This window comes from Balaenoptera musculus, chromosome 1 (assembly GCF_009873245.2).
Source record: "Balaenoptera musculus isolate JJ_BM4_2016_0621 chromosome 1, mBalMus1.pri.v3, whole genome shotgun sequence".
Classification (NCBI taxonomy): Eukaryota; Metazoa; Chordata; class Mammalia; order Artiodactyla; family Balaenopteridae; genus Balaenoptera; species Balaenoptera musculus.
In genome coordinates this window covers 67,396,951-67,416,913 of record NC_045785.1, presented here as the reverse complement: position 1 = coordinate 67,416,913, position 19,963 = coordinate 67,396,951, and the positions used below count along the sequence as shown (strand labels likewise).

Below are 19,963 nucleotides of genomic sequence, written 5' to 3'. Positions count from 1 at the left end.
ACATGCTGTTGCTCTTGGCAACAGTACTAATAGATCATAGAAGGCATAGACAAAGGATGTCATTATCAGCTCAGATAAAGATTGAATAGCTTTCATTTTCTTTTAGTATTGGTTACTTGGTTTGCTGAAAATGGGACCTTTAATAATAGTCTAAGGCTTGACATACAAAATAGGGAGGTAAATATAACCATATGTACACATTTTTGCCATCTTTCATTGGACAATTGAACACATAAAACAACTGCAATGATCTTGTTACTCAAAGAAGACAGCAAAATTAGGACCTTTTGCAAAAGTGATAGTATGGCTTTCATTTCCCCCTATTTTGAATTTCTTGATTTCTTTTCAGATTTAAAAGTATCCTTCCCACAGATAACAGAGAAAGGTATGAGCTGAAATAGAACCCCACAGGGGGCACTCAGTGTCACTAGTTTTAGACATTGAATGGTCTTTGGAAATATTTTCAGGTTGTCTCCTTAAATTTAAGTGGGAAGATGACAAATTGCCTTCAGAGGTACAGGAAGGCTAACCATACTGCCTTCTGGGACACTGGTAAAGATTTTTTCCTCCTCGTGGAACTTTCGATCTGAAGTTTTAGGAAGGCCCTCCTCCCACTTGGAGTACCAGATAGAGGGAGACTCCTGCAAGGCGGGGTTTCCTGCACGGTGAAGGGCGTCTGCAGACAAAGCTCCTCTCACACTTCTCCTGCCCCGTCTGAGGAAAGCGGTCTCTCCCTTCTCCTGTCTCTTCTGCTAAACCGTCGGCAGCTTTAGGTGGGGTTGTATTACATCTCTGAATCTAAGAACAAAACTTAGAAATTCTATGCATTCGATACATATATGCTGAATGACTGAAAAATGGATAAAAGGACAGTTTTACTTTTGTGGATCTCAATCTTTTTTTTTTTTTTTTTTTTAGCATCTTTATTGGAGTATAATTGCTTTACAATGGTGTGGATCTCGATCTTAATCATTCGCTCTTTGAACATTAAATCCCTCCTAAGCGCCTTAGGCATTAGGCACTGGAGAATCCAGCTCTAATTCCACCGGCTTGGAAGTGTTAGTAGCAGTTTGTGTTAGAATTCCTTTGAAGAAGGGCATTGTATTTCTTTGGAAAAAAATATCCTGGCAGTATTTGGGGCTAGAAGGAAGCTCCTCGAGGGAACTGGGTGTTGGGGGACTGTTCTGGGTGAGAAGAGAAGGGGGGATTTTTTTTTTTTTTTTTAGTTACTCCATGGCCGCAGACGGGGTGCAGAGGTTCAGGGGCTGGCATTCTTTGGCCTGGAGGCAAGCAAATGCACACTCTGCTCTGGAGCCAAAGGAGATTTGGTGTGGCTGTGAGTTGACGGGCCCAGGTGAGTAGCCCAGCTGAGGTGGCCAGCTAGAAGAGAAAGGGCTAATGTGGCATCTCGCATGAGATCCATACTGGGTTTCAGACCAACGCTCATGTACACTCTCTGTCCTCATGAAGTCTTGCACTCTTGTAAAGGAAATAGATTTTTAACAAACAATCCTATATCTAATTATATAATCGCAGTTGCGATGAATGCCCTGAAGGTAAAGGGCAGAGCACTACACAGGGATGTAGTCTGGGATGGGGTCTGAGAACGTTTCCTTGAGGAAATCACGTTTAAACTGAGATACAAAGCAGGACCCGGCCAGGTGAAGGACGGGATGAGGAGGTGAGAGAGTAGAGGGATGCAAATGGAGAGAGGTGGTTCCAAGTACTTTGTGCAAGTGGCCAGAGGCGGGAAGGTACCTGAGGCATTCAGGAGCTGGAGGAGGCTGGTGTGGGGGAGGGGAGGTGACGCTCTGACGGGGACAGGACCACTGCAGGAAAGCTAAGGGTATTTTTGTCACGGTAAGAACCCTGGTGCTCAGCCTGCAGGAAAGTCATGGAAGGTTTTGCTTTGTTTTGGTTTTTGTCAGGTGATCAGAGCTGCATTCTGGGAGGATCCCCATGGCAGCAACAGGATTCCTAACAGACGGCCGGGCCGGGCCAGGGATGATGTAAAAGGCCGGCAAGGGATGACAAAGGCTTCGATGAGTTCGCTAGGGATAGTGAAGGAGGCCTGGACTCCCAAGGTGTCTCTGAGGAACGACGATCCGTGATCGGTGTGAGGTGTGAGGGCAGGGACACTTTTGCCTGGTTCTCTTAAAAGAGAAAAACTGTGTGATCTCCCTTGCATGTGGAAACTAAAAAAGTCAAATACATAGAGGCAGAGAGTAGAATGGTGGTTACCACAGACACACAGGTGGGGGAAATGGGGAGATTTTGACCAAAGGGTACAAAGTTGCAGTTACGTAGGAAGAATATGCCTAGAGATCCAATGCACAGCAAGGTGACGACAGTTCATAATATGTATTGAATACTGGAAAATTGCTAAGGGAATATGTTTCAGATGCTCATTCATCAAACACAGAAGAATGGTAACTATATGAAGATGAAGTATGTTAATTAGCTGGACTGTAGTAATCATTTCACAAATCAAATCATCGTGTAGTACATCTTAAACATATACGATTTTTATGTAAAAAATTTAAAGGAATTGAAAGCTATTCACGTGGAGGTGATATGGGAGCAGTGGGACAGCTGAGATACTGCAGAGAGAGGATTCAGGAGAAGGGAAGAGCCAAGGGAGAGAACCTGGGGGCTGCCGAGTCACAGAGCAGAGGCCACGGACATGGCTTGCTTAATTGACTGAGTCACCAACATTTACAAGCTGGGAGATTTCACCTGCTGGTGCAGGTTTCTGTTTTCTCTGGAAAGAGAGAAGGATCCAGCAACACTGGCCCATTCCTTAATGGCACAGTAACCTGGGGCTGTGAAGTGGCTGCCTCTGGAAGGGGAGGTATGGCTTATTTCTGGTTTACCACAAGCCCTCCCGGGTTCCCTTCGCTCACCAGGGCTGTTACAGACAGAACATGTTTACTTTAAGGCTGGAGCAGAACCCAGTTTTCAGGGGTCTTGGAAGTGGAAGGGAGCTAGGGGGAGTCGAGGCTGTGAGCACAGACCCCTCTGTTCATAAGCTCGGAGTTGTAGAGAGGAAGGAGTGGTCTCCTGGAAACCTCTGCTGTGGGTCAGGCACCGTGCACTCTACCAAGGGGACATGAAGAGGAAAAGACACAGTTTACTGAATTGCACACAAGCCAGCCCAGCTGCATCACTATAGGACGAGGCTACTTTGGAGAAATGCTACTTCAGAGCCATAAAATGCTGGGAGTTCTAAAGAAGGGGCCGCTTAAATCTTCTCCTCTGCTCCACTGTTTGGAAACTGAGGGTATCTAGCCGACAGATATTTGTTGTTAGAGGTCTAAAGGAATGTTCTAAATGAAACATTAAAATAAAAGCACAGGTGTCAACAGCAGTTTTCAGAGCAGTGGTACTTTTGTTTACATGATCTTACATGCTTCTCAACACTCCCTCTTGCCCTGCAATAGGCCATCTTTCTGTAAATATCACTGGAAAATGAGGCAGGCGAGTTTACATCAGCTGTCTGTGCTCTGTGGGTCTGTCCAGAAAGACTACTGCCTTTTAAAAAACTCTGTCTTTCTTCGAACCTACTCGCAGTGAGCTTCAAATACGGCTTCAAACTTTTAGGTGTTTAGCCTTTTTCTGTACAGCCCGGAACTTTTGGTCTTTATTCACTGAGGCCATAACTGAGAAGAAAGGTGAGGACTGAGAAAGATTTGAGAGTCACCCACGTAGAATTGATGGTTGAAACCAGGACGGACAAGGAGCTGACCCAGAGAAAGAGTAAAAGAGAGTGAGAGAAGGGTCAAGGGCAGAAATGTGAGTACCGCCTACTTAAAGGGGTATGATTACCCTGCACGATTGTCCAACGTCAAACTTCTAGACATAGGAAGAGAAGGGGCAGGGCCACAACAGGGGCTGTGGGTGGGGATGGGAGCAGCTATCACACCAAAGAGGAGGCTTTTCCCAGGTGGCACAGGAGAGACATGTATGAGTTAGGGAGTTCTGGAGAAACTGTAACTTCTATTGTTGCACAAATTGTGGGTTAGATCAGTTTTTTAAAATTATAGTAACAGAGGTCCTTTGCTACATTGTGACTGCCTGCTAATTTGCACGTGCAATGACTGGAAGAAAGGCAGTAACTGTTAAGAGCCAGATGTATGGCTCTTTTCTATGTTGTTTTGTGCCTATATTTTTAAACCAGAAGGTGCAAAGACCTGAGGACAACATCATCCTTACGACCTTACGGCAGTTTGTTGAGCTCCAACCTTACTACAAAGCCCTAGACGCTTGGCAGGGGATCAGGGTATACTGCAGCCCAAAGGACACAGTGACTTACCTGCTGCAGCCTCTTTGTTTGGAAATAACTTGCTGTCAACTGCCAGGCTGATGTCACAGAATACCTCATCCTCGTCTCGGTCGGCATCAAACTGGGAGAAATCAGGACAGACAAGTTGGGAACGTGAGAATACATAAATTAATTCATTCCAAAATATAATGAACATGCATCACACAACTTTATCTCTAATGAAGCAGGACAACAGGAACTGAGTCTTTAATCAGATATTTATAGGGCTTTTCAATCCTGGACCTCATATCAAACAGACAGGGGTGTTAGGGAGCAAGTGTACAGTCACTCACGGTTAAGAAAGTTGTGTAGAATTTTCTTAATTTCTAAAACAAGCTTTGGAAAAACCCATAACTTGTGCTTTTCTGGCTCTTAGTTTTGTTTTGAAATCCTCCCTGCCACTGCCTCCTTCATGAAAAAATATTTCTAAACAACATGGGGATAGATTTTCTAATTTATTGTTAAAAAAAAGAAAAAAGAGACCCCTCAAACCAAATTTTAGCTACTATACAAATACTATAGATGCTATTCTATAGGTATAGTCTACAGACACTATAGGTTTAGATGTAACAAAAATTATGGATTCAAATATTTTACCATTCTCTAAAATTTACACAATTTTAAATATTAAAAATGTGGTTACATTTATAAATCCTCTATTTCCCAAGTTGTTCAGTGGTTTTTAAATATTTATTTATTTGGCTGTGCTGGGTCTTAGTTACAGCACGTGGGATCTTCACTGCTGCATGCGGGGTCTTTAGTTGTGGCATGTGAACTCTTAGTTGCAGCATGTGAGATCTAGTTCCCTGACCAGGGATCGAACCGGGGCCCCCTGCATTGGGAGTGTGGAGTCTTAGCCACTGGACCACCAGGGAAGTCCCTCAGTGGTTTTTAGAAATACACTTTTGTCTCTTTGGTTTTTTAAAATAGGCTTACTGAGTTATAACTGACATACAATAAACTGCATGTATTTAAAGTGTACAAAATGATAAGCTTTGACATCTGTATACACCTATGAAACCATCATAAAAATCAAAATAGTGAACATCTCCATCACCTCCCCCCAAAGTTTCCTTGTGCCGCTTGGGGATACCTTCCCCCTGCCCTCCCCCCCCCCCCCCCCGCATCAGGTAATCATTGATATGTTTTCTGTGACTGGAGATTACTTTGCATCTTCTAGAATTTCATGTAAAAGGAATCGTACAACATGAAATATTTTTGTCTGGATTCTTTCGCTCTGCACAATTATTTTGAGGTTTATCAAGTTTATTCCTTTTCATTGCTGAGTAGTATTCCATTGTATGGATATACTATTAATTCCATCCTGGGTATCTTTCATCTTGGACATTGTAGTTTTTATCCATAGATTTTCTTTTTTTAAATAAATTTATTTATTTATTTATTTTTGGCTGTTTTGGGTCTTCGTTTCTGTGCGAGGGCTTTCTCCAGTTGCAGCAAGCAGGGGCCACTCTCCATCGCGGTGCGCGGGCCTCTCACTATCGCGACCTCTCTTGTTGCGGAGCACAGGCTCCAGACGCGCAGGCTCAGCAATTGTGGCTCACGGGCCCAGCCGCTCCGCGGCATGTGGGATCCTCCCAGACCAGGGCTCGAACCCGTGTCGCCTGCATTGGCAGGCAGACTCCCAACCACTGCACCACCAGGGAAGCCCCTATCCATAGATGTTTGATTTGAGTCTTTAAAAATATCTATGTCTCTATTTAAGGTTTTAAAGACATGAAATACCATTATAATAACTTCTAATATCCTTCTCTACTAATTCCTACAACTGAGTTGGTTTTGATTGATTTCCCCCATTATCATGGGGCATATTTTCCTGTTTCTTTGCAGGCCTGGTAATTTTTTACTGGATGCCGGGCATTGACAATTTGACCATGTTGGATGGTAGGTGTTTTTGTATTTCTATATTCTTGAGCTTCATTCTGGAATGAAGTTTAGTTACTTGGAAACAACTTGATCCTTTCAGGTCTTGTGTTTAAGATTTGTTGGACTGGACCAGAGCAGTGTTTAGTTTAGGGTTAATTATTCCGCCCTGTTGAGGCAAGACACTTTGAAGTACTCTACCCACTTCCTTGTGAATTAAGGGATTTTCCAGTCTGGCTGTAGAAACAGGCACTCTTCTCAGGCTGGTGTGAGCCCCAGCTACTGTTCCTGTTGATCCTTCTGGGTGGTTTTTCCCTCAGCTTTGGGCAGTTTGCTCATAGGCATGCCCTGATTAGTACTCTGCTGGATGCTGGAGGGGAACCCTCTGCAGATCTCCAGAGTTCTCTCTCTGTGCATCTCTGGCACTCTGTCCTCTGCAGTCCAGCCACCTTGGGTCTCTTGCACTCTCAGCTCCATCTCCTCAACTCTTGGAGTCTACCCATCTCCACAAGGCTTCCTTCTCCCTGCACTGTAGCTGGAAAGTCTCCAGTAATAAGCTGGGGGCAATCACAGGGCCCACCACATTTGTTTCCTTTCTCTCAGGGAATCACCTCATTGTCTGATGTCCAGTGTCTTAAAATTGTTTTTTTTTTTTTTAATATATATTTTCTGTTTATTTATTTTTGTTTGTTTCATGGGAGGGGAAATACAGTCTCTTTTATTCCATCTTGGTTTTTAATCTTAATTATTATCTTGAAGATATTTGAAAATATTTAAGTGATTTATTCCTTTATATATTTTCCTAATGAAGTGTTTCATTATCTTTAGTGAGAGGAATTTAGAAGCCCAAATTAGAAAGTTATTACCTAATCTCCCCTTACACAGTTAAAGCTCATCGTATGGTGCTTTAAAGTACTTTCACTATGTCACATCAGCCCATGGGAAAGGTGAGGCAGATTGTCTTGTTTCTATTTTACAAGTGAGGAAATACCTACTCAGATATTATGACTTTCTCAAGTCAAACAGCTAACAAGAAGGAGAAGTAGGACTTGCACTTAGGATGACCGACACTTTCCATCCTATCAGGCTACATATGATCATCATAGACAAATATAGCCCTGCTGCTCAAATGAGTGTTAACACAGCCCTTTTGTCTAAACGCAAGGGGGAGAAAAGCAGATGGTGGTTAGGGCAGATACGAGGGGACCACCAAGGCAAGATTAGTGCCACCTTAATGCACTGCTTCCCACACCCATAGACCATGGCTGGTTTTTTTCTTTCAAAATGTCTGTCAGCTATCATCAGTAAGGGGTAAGTTCTACTAAGAGGGGGTTTGTTTCTATTTTTTTCTTGGGCTTTTGAAAGATGGGTGGCAGCATATCATTTTATAGATAAAAAAACATAAACTTATGTTTTAGCCGTAGTTCCCCAGAAAACAGAACCTAAGGCAAAACTTATAGGTTAACACTTTATTGGGGGTGTGCGTATGCATGTAACCCCAGGGCAGTAAGTTTGAAAGAAAAAGGGAAGTGAGACAAAGAAGGAAGCAAAGCAAATGTAAGGTGGCATGTTACTGATCTGGGCCCCAGCTTCACAAAGTCACAGCTGGTCTCCAGAAAGGCTAAATGGAACCAGTACATCTCAGAACAGTCTGAGGAGGGAGGTAGGGAGAGGCATGTATATGCTGTCTTTTCAGTTTCGTGCTTCCATTGGTCCAAATTTTCCTTATGAAGAGTTAAATCCCCCCACCTCTTGGTTGTGTTTCCTAGACCCCGGGGCAGCCCGTGGGAAGCCAGATGCCATGCCCCAGGGAGTGGCAAAGCATCTGGATCTAGAAGTGCTGGAAGGTGCCCAACCCCCTGCAGGTCTGGTCTGGTTGGGTCTGGGAGCCATCTCTGCACAGGCTCCCACCAGGCTGGGGACGGTGAAGCCCAGCCTTCATCCTTAAGAGGCTGGTTGGGTCCGTCAGCCACGCTGGAAGGCAGGGCATCGGTGGACAGCTCTCGGTTCAACAAGTGGCCGAGGCCCGGGGCACATGGGCCAAGTGAGTCAGGGGTAGCTTGTAAACTGGCTTAGGCAGCTTAAAACTCAACCAGAGCTTGATTTGAATTTCTGCTTTCCCTGTAGCAGCAGTCTGATCTTGAACAACTTATTTCCCTGTTCTTAGCATATATACAATGTGATTATTGTGAGGACTAAAGAGATGGTATATTTAATACCTCAATACAGAGCCTGGCGTAACTGCAGTCCTTCTTTTTCCTCCTTAAGGCTGAGGGAGTATCTTCTATAGACCTTTGATTGCTACACACACACACACACACACACGCATACACTTTTTTTTTTTTTAAACTTGGGGATTGTGTAACAAGGAATACAACTGACTTTGAGATTTTCTAGGAGATATTCTATCCTCCAATTGATTTGAACAAGGATATGTTTAGCTCTGGCAGACTAAAAGTATTTAATTGTCCAATCCAAAAGGCAAAATGCAAAAAGTAAAACATCATTCATGAAAGCACTCAACAAATATTTGCTGAGTATCTACTATGTCCTAGGTAGATTCTTCAACTGACCACTCTTAAGTGATTGGACTACGAACAAGGAGCCCCAAGGAAGGAAGATGACACCCACATAGCCAACTCAACACTGGGATTATACAGATGTTGTTGAAGCCCACTCACTCTTGCATCAGGACCACAGAATTTAACCTAGACTTCCTTATTTTCTGTAACATCCCACTTTGACCGCTCCAGGACTAGCATGGGACTCTTGTCTCTAGTCATTTGGCAAATTATGTGGCATACGGACCTTGGAGAGCATTCTGATTGAGTACTATCAGGACAACTGCCACTTAATGGACAAAGATCTTTACAAAATGGTAACATTCAGTGTTGGAGAGGTTGTGTGTATGGTGAGTGGAGAACTGGCTTTTCAATCATCAGACTTTTTACTTATTATTTGTTTTTGCACAAACCATACACATCCATGGTTCTCAACCTGGAATAATTTTGTCCACCCCTCCCGCCCCTGCCCCAATATTTGGCAATGCTGGTAGATATTTTTGGTTGTCACAACTGGGAGGGGGAGGCTACTGTCTAGGGACGCTGCTAACTACCTTATAGTACACAGGACAGCCCTCTCACAATGGAGAATTATCCAGCCTAAAATGTCAGTAGTGCTGAAGTTGAGAAACCCTCGTCTACACCAAAGCATTCTCAGTTTTGGGGTTTCTAAATAGTGTTTTGAAACTCAAGTAGCAACGATCTCCTTCCTTTCCTTCCTCCCTCCCTCCCTCCCTCCCTTCCTTCCTTTCTTCCTTCCTACCTTCTCTCTCTTTCTCTCTCTCTCTCTCTAATTTTGACCTGCAAGAACCCGTGCTGTAAACGTCAAAATACAAAGGATAGTAGAAGTGATAATACTGCAGGGGTAGCATAGGTATAGGGTGATGAAGCTTCTAGAAATAACAGTTTCTATAGATCTCGTGGGTCAGAAACAAGCTTTGGGGGCAGATGTAACTGTATGCCACTAGGCCAGATGATGTCCGAGGTTGTTCCCAGCTCTGAAATTCTGTGATTAGGTGGGCCCTTTATCTTTTTGGTGATTGTTATTTAATATCTAGCAATCTTAACAAACCTCTTTTCTTATTCTGAGGGAAAGAACTCACAGAGGACACGGTCTGCAATGATTTGTTTTATGTCATTTAATGTAAGAGGGCTGGGGAAGTCAACTGGAAATTTCAAAATGAGATGCTTACCAAATTCCCCAGTTCACTCACAACATGTTTTAAGTTGAATAACAAATGTTGTAACAGCTTTCAAAATCATACAAAATATATCTAGGTTAGGAAAGGAAATTATAGTAGATTGAGCAGAATTAGGCACCATCTGAGGAGAAAGCAACAATGACGATTTGCAATTTTAATGGCAGAAATGAGTTCTTGTTTGTTTTCTTTTGGCTCTGATTTTCAGACTGCAAGAGGCTGCCCAGATCTTCTCCATAGAGACAAGGTATTCTGTATTCTTAGCTCTGCTAGCTGGGAATGTTAGGTGTATAAAATATCCTAAAAGGACTCGAAAAGGAGGATAACAGTTCAGTCTTTCTAGATTCCACTTTCATTAAACTTAGCTCTGTCTCCTATATTTTCTCTGCTTCAACATTTGAAAAGGAAATAAACCGGCTCTGTTATTAGTATTGTCTCAGTTTTATATATCCCATAAGTATCATTCTCTGAGCATCATACCAGCTTCTTCAACATTTTACTTCTCCCTGGTTTCCTGCAAGGGATTTCAATTAAGTATGCTCTCTACCAAATGATTTTCATCATTTGCTACTGGAGATCCTTCAGCATGCAAAACACTGGCCCTTCAAATCTTTTCTTTTATATGTCTCAAGACTTCCTTCTAAAGAATTGATTGGTTGGTGTCCTCTTTACAGTACTTTGTTTTCCTCCAACAAAAATTGGAGTCTGCACTAAAATAGTGATCATTAAAAAACTTGTGGTCCCAGGGGTGAAATCTGTAGTTATGAGCGATGGAGTAATCACAGTTTATATTATTCTGCAGAACTGTGTTTCTAAATCTTCATAATTAAACACAAAATTTGAAGAGAAGCATCAAAGTAGATTTGGTTGGGGGTGGGGCAAGTAGGGACAGCATTCTGTCTGGGAAAGCCAAATCATGTAGGTGGTGGAACCAGGATCCGAATCCACATCTGTCTACATCGAACTGCCAAGGCTGTCAAGATCAGCTCTCAGCTCCATGGGGCAGCCATAGATCTTAGCTGGGCTCTTGCAGAACAAACCAGAGTTAAAGCCCTAAAGGAGTACTCTCAGGACAGACTGAAGCCAAGCCAAGCCAGGTCCAGATGCAATAGACTCAAATATTCTTGATCTTGTTTTCCATTTTGAGGCCATACTAGGTGATTTTATTTCTCTGTATAATATGCGTATCCTGCCAGATGGATGTGTCTGTTGGCAGAAGAACCTCTCTGCAGGCTGGCCAGGAGCATCGGAAGGAGCAAGGACAGGCAAAGCTGACCGCAAGAGGCGGAAGATGTCCCAACTGCAAATAGAGCTCTCTCTCGTGCTCTTTAGCTTAAAGTCATCAGTTTCACAGGGAAGCTGGCTATTGCTTCTCCATCCTCTTTGTCTACTGTTGACTCTAGTTGTACCTTCCCCAGTAGCCTTCTACAACTTAAACAACCCTGCCCTTTAGTTTCTTAAGAGGACTGAAGTCATCTAGCGTGGACTCTGTTTTTCTCCTCTCATTACCACTCAATCCTTCCTCAGTAATCAAAGAAAGGGTAGGCGTACCCTCCTTCTAAGAGCCTCTCTGGGGTTGGAGAGTAGATTTCTGGTCGGGGTCCATTTTCTATCTAGCACTTCCTGTAGAGGCTGCTCTGGTTTTGCCCCAGGGGTTCTCTCTCCACCCGCACCCGAGGCACAGCCTTGGCTCAGCTGCTCCTCCTCACGTCCCAGCCAGGGCTTCAGCCCTGCCCCTGACTGGGGGGCAATGTTCCAGACTCCTTTCCCAGAGCTCCTTACTCTGGTTGTCTCATTAGGGGATGGTGGATCCAAAGCCAGACCACCTGCAATAAGAGGGGAGAGACTAGGTCTCAGGACTTGCAGAAGGTTGCTGGGAAGAGTCAAAGAATAAAGAATCCAAGTTGGTGGTGGAAACTGGGTCTGGAACAGTTTTTGAGCTGAAGGGTATGTGGCTACAGTAGCTGATTTTTAATACTTTGCAGGCTAAAGTAGAGCCCTAGAGCAGACATCCTCAGACTGAGCAATGTCCAGATAATGAACCGATATCAAGTGCTCAATATTTTGCTCATGGATCTGTTGGCACTATGAGAGGACAATTTTCAGGTTAAGTTGCTCCATGTGGCATCTTAAAAAAAAGCCAAACTCCAGAAACAAGAGAGTAGAATGGTGGTTGCCAGGGCCTAAGGGGTGGAGGAAATGCGGAGATGTCAGTCAAAGGGTACAGATTTCCATTATAAGGTGAATAAATTCTGTGGATCCAATATTCAACATGGTGACTATAGTCAACAATACTGTATCATACACTAGAAAGTTGCTCAGAGAGTAGATCTTAAATGTTCTCACCACACACACACACACACACACACACACACACACACACTGTAATCATGTGAGGTGATGGGTGTGTTAACAACCTTATCATGGGAATCTTTTCACAACATAAATGTGTATCAAATCATCTCATTGTATATCTGAAATTTATGCAGTGTAATATGTCAATTATATCTCAAACTGGAAAAAAAAGTAAAGTAAAATTAAGTTGCCACAGAAAGCATATATATAAAAGGCACAGATATCCTTTTTATTCTTTTTGACCTTGCGTTGAGGCTTGTGGCATCAGTTCCCTGACTGGGGATTGAACCCAGGCTCTTGTCAGTGAAACCACGGAATCCTAACCACTAGGCCAGGGAACTCATTTTTTTGGGGGCGCACCACGTGGCTTGCGGGATCTTAGTTACCCAGCCAGAGATCGAACCTGTAATTAGTCTAATGGAGGTGTAGCTGAAAAAACCCCCTATTTTAGTACATGTGAACGGATTTAATATATTTTTAAGATGATACTACTAAATGATGCGTTGCTTCTCACTCAGAAGTTAATTAAAGAAATAGATCTGCAGCCCAGCAAATAGGTTGATACAGTGGATTTTGTCAGATAAGAAAAGTTTTAGAATATGTCTTAGGATCAGGATGGATCTACAAGATGCAATTCAACTCAGTAAAGATTTATCGAGCACCTACTTTGTCCCAGATATGCGCTGGGTACTGAAAGTACATGAAAAGAAGATTAAATCATGTTAGGTATTCTGTAATTATTAAGGCACAAACAAGGATTAAAATACTTTGAAAAGATTTGATAAAGAAAAGTTACAAGAAGAAAATGGAGGAAAATAGGCAAGATATACTCACTGTAGACAAGAATCACATCACATGGTTCCTATATTTCCTCTACCGCACCTAGCAGGGTGCTGAGCCCAGCAGTTAGACAACAAATACTTGTCAGACTCAATTAACCAGAAAATTCAATTAATTAAAATACCCTTTCCCTTCCTATTTTCTCTTTTTTCCCTCTCCTCCCAGCATTCCAGCAATTTGAGACTTTATAAAACTACAAGGTGCTGGCATAAAGATTTAAACCTCTGCCAAGAGATCATCCAAACTAAAACTAGTTAAGAGCCTCAGAAGTCAAATTTCAGCCTCGTGTGACATTTGGTACCTTTCATAATCACAGGCTCCGTTCTCTCTAGTGCTCAAGTGTCTCCTCTGTAGAGCCCTAAGTGGTACCCTGGAAGCCTGAAAAAACCACTTGCTGCCAAAGCACCAAAGTGTGACTAGGGGCCAATTTAGGCCTCAGGAAGATCAGGCTCATTCTTTCTTTCACTAATTTTTTCCTTTCCTTTTTTTCCCCCAGTTGAGATGCTTCATTCTTTTATTTTTAAAAATATCTCAACAGCGGTGTTGACTTTAACAACCCTAGCCAAATGTGGCCAGGTCATAATTACCTGGGAGATTTAGTGGAGATCAAGTGGAATCAAAGAGATCAGCTCAGAAAAGGAAAAACAAAGGGAAATGTATCTTGCAATGTCAACACGGGACCTTAGGATGAAACATATTGCTTACAAGCAGAAAAAGAGTTAGGATTTTAAATCAAATTCCTTTTTAGTTAATACACACTTTCTATGTTACCAGTACTGAGAGATTGTCTCTCTACACAAATTTCTTTAGGATGGCATTTAACACTGATGAAAACAGATTTTATTGGAGTAGCCAGCAATTGTTCTGGATAATAAAATAGCTCTTAGAAGAATCGTGCTAATGTTTCCCCTTGTTGGAGACATCGACAAGAAGTATTATAAATATGACTTTAAGGAAATAATTTAATTCAGTCAAATATGGCAGTGCCTTTGCCCTCATGGAGTTTAAGGTCTATGTTGAGAAACTGATAAGTAAATCGTTAATAACAGTTCCATGCAAGAAGGGCCTTGATGGGGTGTACATGGGGTGTCCTGGGGGCTGGGACTGTGCAGGTGGGCAGTGTGGGGTTAGGGGAGGGTCAGAGAAGGCTTCCTGGAGAAGCTGATCCATGAGTCAAAGTCTGAACAAGTGAGACTAAGTGAAATGAAGAAAGGAAAGGAAGGGCATTTCTTTCAGTGACAAGGAATAAAGGTATGAAAGCCACAGTTTCTTTGAAGAAAATGAGGGTGGCTTTGCCTTAAAATTTTGGGATTCACCTTCTGAGAAGGGATTGGGTGGTGATGGACCTTCTTGCTTCCTGAAGTTATTTGACAGCTTTCTTGGGGTTTTTGATCTGGTAGCTGCTTCCTCTACCAGAAATCCCTGGGCATGTGCATGTACTAACTGTGTGCTGGGCTGTGTCCACAGGAAGGTGACAGATGAGTTCATGGGCATAACAGTAGTTACCATTTATTAAGCACTTACTATCTGCCAGGCAATAGGCGAAGCACTTTGTAAACACCTCAATAACACCCAGAACAACCCGAGGTGTCACTCTCCCAAGGAAATAGTTAGCTCAGAAAGGTAATACTTATTTAAGGTCAAAACTGGTGCAGAACAGGGCTTGGGTATGAACTCTGGTGTGTCTTACTTTTGTCTTACTATACTACACGTGTGCTCTTAAGGACTAAGCTGCTTAGGTCTGTGAAGAATAAATCCTATGCAGTTAGTTATCCCACATTCATTTCTTTTTTTCTTTTTTTAATTGGAGTGTAGTTGCTTTACAATGTTGTGTTAGTTTCTGCTGTGCAACGGAGTGAATCAGCTATATGTATACATATATCTCCTCCCTCTTGGATCTCCCTCCCACCCATCTCACCATCCCACCCATCTAGGTCACCACAGAGCACTGAGCTGAGCTCCCTGTGCTATAAAGCAGGTTCCCGCTAGATAGCAATTTTATACATGGTAGTGTGTATACATATTTTTCCCCTCTATTTTTAGTTTTAAGGTCATTTCCAATTTCAGAGCCATTTAAACAACCATCCTCATTTTTTCCTTTATGCACTAACCCCAGGTTTAGTACTTTGTGATAATGTGGTTAGTACCAAGTTCCCCAAAAAACAATCTGGTCTTTGTTTCAGAGTAATTAACTTATTAACAAGATGGCTATGGTTTGATGGTAAAAAGTAATTAAAAAAAAAGAATGGAGGATTATTTAACAATTTAATAGCCATTGGGCCCTTTGGATAATCCAGCTATTTTGTTCCAAGTTTTAGGAAAAATATAAATGAAGCAAGAAAAAAAAAATTATGAGAATGGAAATCAGATTTATAATAATAGGATTTATATTTAGGTCCATGGACAGGAGAGGAATTAATGTGTAAATGGATAAAAAATCCCTATAAATTCTTCTGATGCTGACTTTATGTGGTTTTAGCTGACTCAACTAAGAGGATGGTTACTCTTCACATTCTTCTGCTAAAGTCATTAGACCACTGACTAGAAGCAACATGTAGAAAAAGAGATTACTTGTCATCCATAAGCAATATCTATATTTTATTTGTTGAATTTTGAAGTGGGTCATCTAGAAATTCCATTGGCCACATATCACTCAACCAATCTTGCACTCAGCAAATTCAAATCATGTGTAGCCCTGGGTTGATTCTGTTGGATAAGTATGGTATTGATAGATCTTTAAGGCAGTAGCTGAGGTGGGTGGCTAGAGAGGATGAAGATGAGTGAAAAAGGGGATACAGATGCAGAACATGCCTCTATCTCATCCCGTGGAAACTTGTCCATGTGTGTCCTGCTTCACCTTCTCCATCACTTCTGTTTGTTTGTTTGAGGCTAATTTTTGTTTAATTATTCCTCTTTTTCATTTTCAGATACACTTGAGACCCTAGAAGAAATCTTGTCTAGCCTCCCGTAGATATCAGCAATGAGAGTTTCTGTTCTATGAAGGTGTGACTTCCCTCAAAGATGAAATGAGCATAGCCTCTGAAAAGTGATTAGCCTCTGTGCTGTCTCCAGCCAAGTCTGCTTCTCTTTATGATTTATCTCTGCCATCGTGGACATGGTGAACTTCCTCCTAAAGGGGCTGGGAACTGGTAAGCTTACCTAAGGTATAAAAGGTGCATAGTATTTGCAAAGCAACAGACTTCTCCAAAATTTTATAGACAGCATTCCACATGGTACACATGGGACGTGCCGGTGGAGACCAAAGCCAATGAGAATCTGTTAAGAGCCTCAGGACAAAAAGCTGAGCCTGAGAAAACCAAAACTAATGTCAATTTCAAATGCAACCTTTAGGCTCATAGAATAAGGCAGCTTTGATTACACAAAAGCAAAGGCAAATATATCAGCTTTTACAAAATGATGAAGTGACTTTGTAGGATATTTAGGAAATTTATCACATCCTGCAAGACCTCTTGCAAGCTATTGGAAGGTTCTCATAGATGGTTTTCATTTACTCAACAAATATTTGAGTACCTAACATGTGCTGTGGGTGTGGTATGCAAAGATGTTTTACTCCAGTATCACATAGTAGAATAAAGAAGACTGCATTTTCGCCTGTTATGAATGTCCTCTCCATTAAAGGTAAGTGAGAAAATGACACTATTGAGTGTGTGGAAACTTGTATTAATTTATTCATTAAAAACACATCTTGTGCACCTACTATATGCCATGCTTTGGAGGTTCAGTGCTCGGTAAAATAATACTCTTGCCCTTGAAGAATTCATTGTCCAGTGAGGGGACATTCACTTGAACCCTAACATTAATATAGAATAAAGGCAGTCACAGAGCTATAGAGAAATGTACATGGGAGATCAGAGGAGAAAGGAGAATTAATTGGTCTCAGAGAGGAAAGGGGGATTAAGAAGGATGTGTGGGTAGATGGGATTTGAGGATTAGAGAAAGTGTCAGAGGAGATGAGGGCATTTGAGTCCCAAATATTTAGGACCCATAAATATTCTTGTCTGGGTTTGTGGCTGCCCCAGATCTAATAAAGATATTCTTCTTTATGTGACAACAATTTAGGAATCAGAAAACACGCAGCCAGATCTACACAATTCTTTATCTGGTTGGAGAATGAGGTTTCTCAATAATGTCAATAATAATTCATTGTTTTGCTTTGACCACAGGTAACCCTCAAGGGAAATGATAAGGTGTAGAGAAAGACTCTTAAGCTAGATCATCTGGATTCAAATCCTAGCCCTACCATTACTAGTTGTGTGACTTTGTGATTCTCTAAGCCTCTTTCCTCATCCATAGAAAGGTGATAGCCATAGTGCCTACATCACATGGTTGTGGACTGCTAAAAGGGTTAAGTAAGAGAATCCATTATTACTGTAGAGCTTGGCACATAGTAAATCTCAAAAAGTGTTACCTATTACTATACTAGGGAGTAGCAAATGGTTGTCTATGTAGAATCACATTTCCTGGAAGCATTTAAAATGGGATAAATTCTTTTAAGTCCAAAATGATTTACATCTCTTTCTGACAACTTCTTAGGTCTCATCATTGCTTCTGCTTTTTAAAAATCTCCCTGGTTGTAAATCAACTATACGCCTATAAAAATTTTAAAAAATCAATAAAAATCTCCCTGGCTTACATTTATTTTATAAATATCATTATAACATTGATAGAGGAAATAAAAGCCACAATAGCAACAAATCACCCCAATCTGTGCCTCACTTTCACTTTTCCACAATCTTTTTTGGACCAAACGTTCTGCAAGTGAATAAATGAATAAATAAATGGATTGTGATCTCAACGGTTCTGTCTCAAAAAGAAGTATAAGGTATCATAAAAATCATGCCCTAAGAACTAGGCTACATTTCTGTGTTTACCCCGAAAGCTGGGAATAACTGTAACATAAAATGATTTCCTGAATTTTAAAATATTTAAAAAGACGTCCCATCACTATTTCCTGGTAGGAAAGGCAAAAATGGAAGATTGAGGGCAAAGTGATAAATTTGGAATGAGAAACTACAGCAATGACGTTAATACTAGCACCAAAACAGGTTTCCACGGAGTATAAAAAACAGTCCTTTGACCACTAAAAGGCCATTTCCTTTTGGCATAAAATCATGACCTACTTAGCGGTCTTGTCAGGAGAGTGAGAATCATGATTATGAGTGTGCAGATTCAGGTTCTGCGTTTCCCTGGTCGCAGTGAACACAGCTGGACGACAGCCGAGGGGGTTAAACATAATCCCCTGAGCACACACTGAAGAGAAGGCAATACGAGTTCTCTATTTAAAATTCAGATACATAATTTTTAAAGATTTGTAAGTAGCCAGATACTTATCTCACTTTAAGATAATATTAGTATTCATTTAAAATGTGTTATTTTAAGTTTTTCTTTAACATGTCAAGTGAATTACAGAGGGATGTGGCTTAAACTTTAAGTCGCTTAGCTTATAAACGGCACAGAGCAAACCAGTAATTACCCTGAAGAAGAGCAATGCCACTCATTAGCACGGCCCCAAATGTGTTTGATGATTTCCCCCATAAGATTTCATGAGAGTTTAAGTCTGGACACTTGCTCCTTGGAGGAATACTGAAAAATAATTAACATCCATTTTAATCTCAGGCCGTCTAATAGTGTTCATGGTATTTTTTTTTTTAAATTACCAACGTGATTTTTTTAAAAAATTTATTTATTTATGGCTGTGTTGAGTCTTCGTTTCTGTGCGAGGGCTTTCTCTAGTTGTGGCAAGTGGGGGCCACTCTTCATCGGGGTTCGCGGGCCTTTCATCATCGCGGCCTCTCTTGTTGCAGAGCACAGGCTCCAGACGCGCAGGCTCAGTAATTGTGGCTCACGGGCCCAGTTTCTCCGCGGCATGTGGGATCTTCCCAGACCAGGGCTCGAACCCGTGTCCCCTGCATTGGCAGGCAGATTCTCAACCACTGCGCCACCAGGGAAGCCCAATTCATGGTATATTTTTAACTGCAGCCAGGCCTAAACCTAAACAACCAATTTAGAAGGTATAATTGTATATGTGCTTATTCAGTGGTTAATCTATCACATAGCAGAGACAAAAAGACTGGGAATCTTCTAGATATTTCAACCACTCTGCATGTTCCAAGGATTCTAAAATTTCTTATTTTATTCAAGAACCATCTTGGAGTTGATATGCCCGGCCTTTTAGAAGGAGGGAGGCGCAGCTGGTAGTTCCATCTTTTACAAGGAAAACGAAGCCACTCTGTGAAGCTATAAATGACCCAGGGTCAGTGGTCTTCAGTATTTGTTTTACTCTATTCCACCTTCCTCATTTCTGAGCATTTGGTATAATGAAGAGGTTAAGAGTGTGAGCTCTGATATCACACCAGCTATGTGACTCTGGAAAACACATCATCTCAGTTTCTGCAGGTGTAAAAGGGGGGTAATAACAGTTCCTACCTCACAAAAATAATCCATGCATAGTGTCTGCACATGGCAAATGTTTTATAAATGCTAATTATTATTATTATCTATTTTTTATTATCTGGTTTTCGGTGTCTTTCCTGTAGCATCTATCCATTTATTTACCCACCCATTAGCTATTAATTGAGCATCTGCTATGGACAGACACTGGGCCACATCAACAGCCTGAGGATGTTTTGATTTGAAGAAGGTCCTGAGAGAGACCAATATATATACCAGGTTGGTAAACCCCTCCCCAGCTGCTGAGAGTATTGGCTGCTAACAGCTTACCCCCAAACCCTTTTCTGGAGGACTGCTCTTGGCTGACAGGTGCTGCCTGGAAGCAGCCCCCTATC

At 41.8% G+C, this 19,963-nt stretch overlaps 1 protein-coding gene across 3 annotated transcripts in view; it reads right to left on the bottom strand.

The window, feature by feature from the left end:
- The window catches only part of AK5 (adenylate kinase 5), a 243,016-nt gene that overhangs the window by 113,904 nt on the left and 109,149 nt on the right, over positions 1–19,963 (bottom strand). For all 3 annotated transcript variants that reach the window (XM_036825085.1, XM_036825077.1, XM_036825068.1), the window contains exon 7: positions 4,313–4,403. In XM_036825085.1, coding sequence (XP_036680980.1) covers positions 4,313–4,403 — 91 coding nt within the window. The remainder of the gene's footprint in view (positions 1–4,312; positions 4,404–19,963) is intronic.